Source organism: Miscanthus floridulus, chromosome 16 (genome assembly GCF_019320115.1).
Source record: "Miscanthus floridulus cultivar M001 chromosome 16, ASM1932011v1, whole genome shotgun sequence".
Taxonomy (NCBI): domain Eukaryota; kingdom Viridiplantae; phylum Streptophyta; class Magnoliopsida; order Poales; family Poaceae; genus Miscanthus; species Miscanthus floridulus.
This window is the reverse complement of record NC_089595.1, coordinates 89423558-89427915: the sequence shown is the minus strand read 5'-3', so window position 1 is coordinate 89427915 and position 4358 is coordinate 89423558. Positions and strand designations below refer to the sequence as shown.

The following is a 4358-nucleotide window of genomic DNA, read 5'->3' as shown; positions in this document are numbered from 1 at the left end:
TTATCAACACAATTTTAATATTTAGCTCTCCTAATATATATATTTTTTATAAGGGAACTGGAAGGGTAGAAGAGCCCCTACCTCTCCTAATATTCTAGCTCCGGGTTGATGGACTAGAAAAAAGAAAACGACATTTGAAGAAGGTAATTAATTGTCTCATCTTCGTGATAGAAGAAATATTGCAACCATGTTTGGCAAGGTTTTGGCTTCTCCTAAAATTGCTCCTGCAATGGTTCCTCCAGCAGCTTCTCTAGTTGAGCTAAAGAAAAATGTTAACAAAGTAGATTCAGAGAGTATTTTTGAGAAGAGGAGCCGGTTGAAGCTAAAATTTTTGACTCCTAGTTCCAAAAAAAAAGCTCCAGCTCCTTGGTGGCTTCGGAGTCGAAACCATTTTTTCTTGCTCCGTTTGGTAATGCTTCTTGAGAAGCCAGAGCCCTCTTAGAAGTCCTACCACTATATCAATTGTGTTTGCTTCTCTCTGCTATGGAAAAAGAACTTAGCATATTAATATTATACTTGGTCACTTCCTTGGTAAGTCTTTAGCTAGATTTTACTGTGTCAAAAATATGTATAGATCTCTGTTTCTCAATAAATTGACTTCACCTTTTCTTAAAAGAAGCTTCTCGTAACACAAATGGCTAATAGCTGGTTGTGGTTAGCTATCTGTATTAATAACTATATCAAGTTGCAATGATCGTCACATATATTTTTATCAAAGCTTTAACTCATGACTCTTTGAGATGGATTCTAAAAAATTGGGTGCAGGCGTCCTGCCACATGACTTGACCTATCAGCTACCATGCTCAACTGCTCCGCGTCCAGCCACTGTCGTTCAGATTCAGAATGTCCTCTTCACACATTCGGTGAGTCCCAAATCCACAATGTTTTTGCTGGCAATTGTAGAAGTAGCCAAGTAGGTATCTTCATCCTGCCAAGCTCCAGCAACAAAGGCTACCTGCTATTTATACTTTCGCTTTTCAGTTTGGCCTCTGGACTCTGGAGTGCGTAGATGGCCAAGTTCTTCCTCCTAAACACCGGTGCTTCTATCCCATCGGTTGGCCTTGGAACATGGCAAATATCACCAGCCGTTGTCGAAGATGCCATTCGTGCAGCTCTCCAGGTCTTGTCACTTCTTGCTTTTGTTTAGATCCATTACTTATATGGTCTTTTCTTCTTTTGTTTTCTTCCTTGTAGTTGTGGATTCAATTGAATCTAACGTAAGAATCCTTTATTGCTCAAGTGGAGAACATGTTGGTTTATCAACCAGTCAACCCAATATGTTAATGGAAACTGTGAAAGCATAAAGTTTAGTTTCAGAGCTCTTTACTATTTTGTGCCAATTTTAATTGCACATGAACGGAAGGTATCAGGTTTTAATTGCATAGCATGTCATATGGGCTTCTTTTGTTTGGATGTAATGTTTCTACTTGTAATAGTGCAGGCAGGTTATCATCATATTGACTGTTCTCCACAATATGGTAATCAGAAAGAGGTAATAACTTTTTAAGCCCTTCTTTTGCATAATAAATAGCCCTTGAAACAAACGCTACTAGTTTGTGTTAGTCTTTAACGTCAGCAGTCAGCTTACAACTACTCCCTCCGTCCCACAAATAGTATCATTCTCACTTTTCGAGAAGTCAAATATTTTCAACTTTAACCAATATATATAAGAAAATATTAGTATTTATGGTGCATAATTAGTATCATTAGATGAATCATGCGCTGAATATATTTTCATAATGAACTTATTTTGAGATAAATGTTACTAATATTTTCTACAAACCTAATCAAACATACGAAACCGCCACGAATCCCATGGAGACGCTCTTTTTGGGATAGAGGGAGTATGTAACAAGTATTAAGATAAACAAGAACAACTTAAGAGAAGCAGATGGTAATGTATAGAAGAAAGTAGCATCACAGATGGAAAAAGACCAGCTTAAGAGGAACTAAGGGATTTTTATTAAAAATAAAATAGACACTCAAATTCAATTTGAAGAGGACTCGAATATGGTGGTGTTTGTATGCATGTTCATAGTATTGATGTAAGAATCCTGGCTATGGCCAGAGTGCCAGACAATTATTCATTTATTCTTCATGGGAAGACTATTCACTTCTCTACGGCGGTAGTTATTAATTATGACTTTTTTGGTAGGTTGGTTTTGCCCTGAGGAAACTATTTGAGGAGGGTATACTTAAACGTGAAGATCTATTCATCACTTCTAAATTGTGGTATTTTATCAACCTTGTACTTCCAGATGCTGTGATGCCAAGTGGATTCTTGAAGATGCTCTGATTTTTTCAGGTGCACTGATCATGATCCAGAAGACGTTCCAGAGGCGATTGATAACACACTACAACATCTGCAGCTTGATTACTTAGATCTTTACCTAGTAAGTTCCAAGCCTGCAGCTTATTTAACTAATCCTAGTTCTTATACTTCTATTTAACTGAAAATTGTGCTACTTCAAGCGATTTTATGGTGTTCTTTTTTTGATCGAAAAGGTAAGAAGTCTATCAATTAAGAAGAAGAAAAAGTTCAGTACAAGACAAGCCACACTCGTTTCTCCACAATTCTTTCGAAGAGTGCATTCTAAATTCTTTAAATTTTGACATTCCTCTCTTCTCCACAATTTTTGACTGATCGCTTCACAGGTCCATGGTCCAGTTCGTGCAAAGAAAGGAACTAGGCTGAGCACCGAAAACATCCTCAAGCCTGACATCCCTGCTACGTGGAAAGCAATGGAGAAACTGTACAACTCAGGCAAAGCTCGTGCCATTGGCGTGAGCAATTTCTCCTGCAAGAAGCTGGAGGATTTGCTCGCTGTCGCACGTGTGCCACCAGCAGTCGACCAGGTGGAGTGCCACCCGGTTTGGCAACAAGACAAGCTCCGCAAGCTTTGCCGGTCGAAGGGCATCCACTTGTCTGTAAGTTCCACTCCTATTCAGATCTTTCGTGAACCTGATGACAAACCTCTTCTCGTTTCTTCTGATCAGCTTGGCAGTTACTTCCATTGTTCTTAATTATTGGTATCTTTTTTGCAGGCATATGCACCACTAGGTTCGCCTGGATCACCAGGAAACGACGGACCGGACGTCCTTAGCCACCCCACTTTGATTTCCATCGCCAATAAGCTGCAGAAAACCCCTGCTCAGGTTGCTCTTCGCTGGGGTATTCAGATGGGGCAGAGCGTGCTCCCGAAGAGCGACAACGAGGCGTGGACGTGGGAGAACATTGACCTCTTTGATTGGTCCGTCCCTGACGAGCTGATGGCGAAGTTCTCTGAGATCAAGCAGGCATGCCACGAATCTTGATTTTGGTGTTTCCTGATGAGTTCGTAGCTGAAAACCTGGTATTCATCGTTTCTTTGCCTGTTGTGTTTGAAAAATAATTGCAGGCCAGGCTTTTCAAGTACGAGTTCGTGACTCATCCGACGAGCTTTTACAAGTCCGTGGAGGATTTCTGGGACGGCGAAATCTGAGGACACCAAATGTACTCTTCTTGGTTGGAATGTTTTGCATAAAATATAATTGCCAGATGAATCATGAATCTTTGTCACTCGCCTCGATGTAGTGCTGAACTGTCGATCAAATTGAAAGAAAAGGTTCCCTCCTGTAAAAAAAAAGGAAATGAGAGGCGACACGAGGGGTGACGTCGAGGCGGGTTGGCCGCCGGGACCCCGCCGGAGCTGTGGGCTCCGGTCATCACTGAGGGACTCCCTGCCGGCATCGCCGTGTCGGTTGAGGGGTTCCCCTCCTCCTCCCCTGGGTAGAGGGCCCAAGGTGCAGCGAGTGAGGAGGCCCTTCAGGGACTGGAACAAGGGTCCCAATGGTGAGACACGTGGCACCACAGGATCCAGGCAGGTGGCGCGATCTTCGGGAGCGGGGAAGACGAACAACGGCACACATCTCGCGGGGCTCGAGGAGGAGGGTGGTGCGGTTGAAGACTTCTTCGGCCAGCTGTGGTTCATCCCCTCCGACTCCCCCTCCCCTGGCGGCCATGTTAGGGTTTGACACCATGGCTTGCGCCGTAGAGGATCTTTGGGAGTCCAAAAATTTCGAAGTCAGTGATTGCTTCTCGGTTGGAGCTGGAGATTACTGGATTGGTTCTCCGAAGAAATTCAGTTTTGCATCCGACATTTGGGGTAAAGGTGTCAAGGAGTCATTCATGTCGAAGTTGAAAGGGGTGATGGCTAGTCGAGGCAGAGGGGGGGGGGGGGGGGGGAGCTCCGCAGAGGCCGAGGAGTACTGATGAAGATTGGGGCTGAGGTCAGGGAGGCTGGTTCCAGAATCCGCCGCCGTTCTACCAGCCGCCAAAGGGGCCTCCACCGATGGGGCCATACCCTCCACCGCAGCTA

The 4358-nt window shown here is 43.7% G+C and overlaps 1 protein-coding gene across 3 annotated transcripts; it reads left to right on the top strand.

The window, feature by feature from the left end:
- The first annotated feature begins 892 nt into the window (after nt 1-892).
- Nucleotides 893-3550, top strand: LOC136513435 (NADPH-dependent aldo-keto reductase, chloroplastic-like). Of its 3 annotated transcripts, none has more exons than XM_066507438.1 (8): nt 893-913; nt 982-1120; nt 1442-1492; nt 2156-2232; nt 2306-2393; nt 2656-2928; nt 3046-3297; nt 3399-3550. In XM_066507438.1, the coding sequence occupies exons 2-8, from the start codon at nt 1010-1012 to the stop codon at nt 3480-3482; spliced, it is 936 nt and encodes a 311-aa protein (XP_066363535.1). In that variant the 5' UTR covers nt 893-913; nt 982-1009; the 3' UTR covers nt 3483-3550. The 3 variants fall into 3 exon arrangements, with proteins under 3 accessions (XP_066363535.1, XP_066363536.1, XP_066363533.1); XM_066507439.1 differs by having other exon boundaries at nt 899-913; nt 1437-1492; XM_066507436.1 differs by lacking the exon at nt 893-913 and having other exon boundaries at nt 919-1120.
- The last annotated feature ends 808 nt before the right edge of the window (nt 3551-4358 follow it).

Bases quoted from the DNA above. Each gene is read 5' to 3' on its own strand.
- LOC136513435 (XM_066507438.1), top strand. From the start codon at position 1,010: ATGGCCAAGTTCTTCCTCCTAAACACCGGTGCTTCTATCCCATCGGTT. The intron at 1,121-1,441 runs GTCTTGTCACTT...GTAATAGTGCAG, and splicing joins CCATTCGTGCAGCTCTCCAG to GCAGGTTATCATCATATTGA. The intron at 2,233-2,305 runs GTATTTTATCAA...TGATTTTTTCAG, and splicing joins TTCATCACTTCTAAATTGTG to GTGCACTGATCATGATCCAG.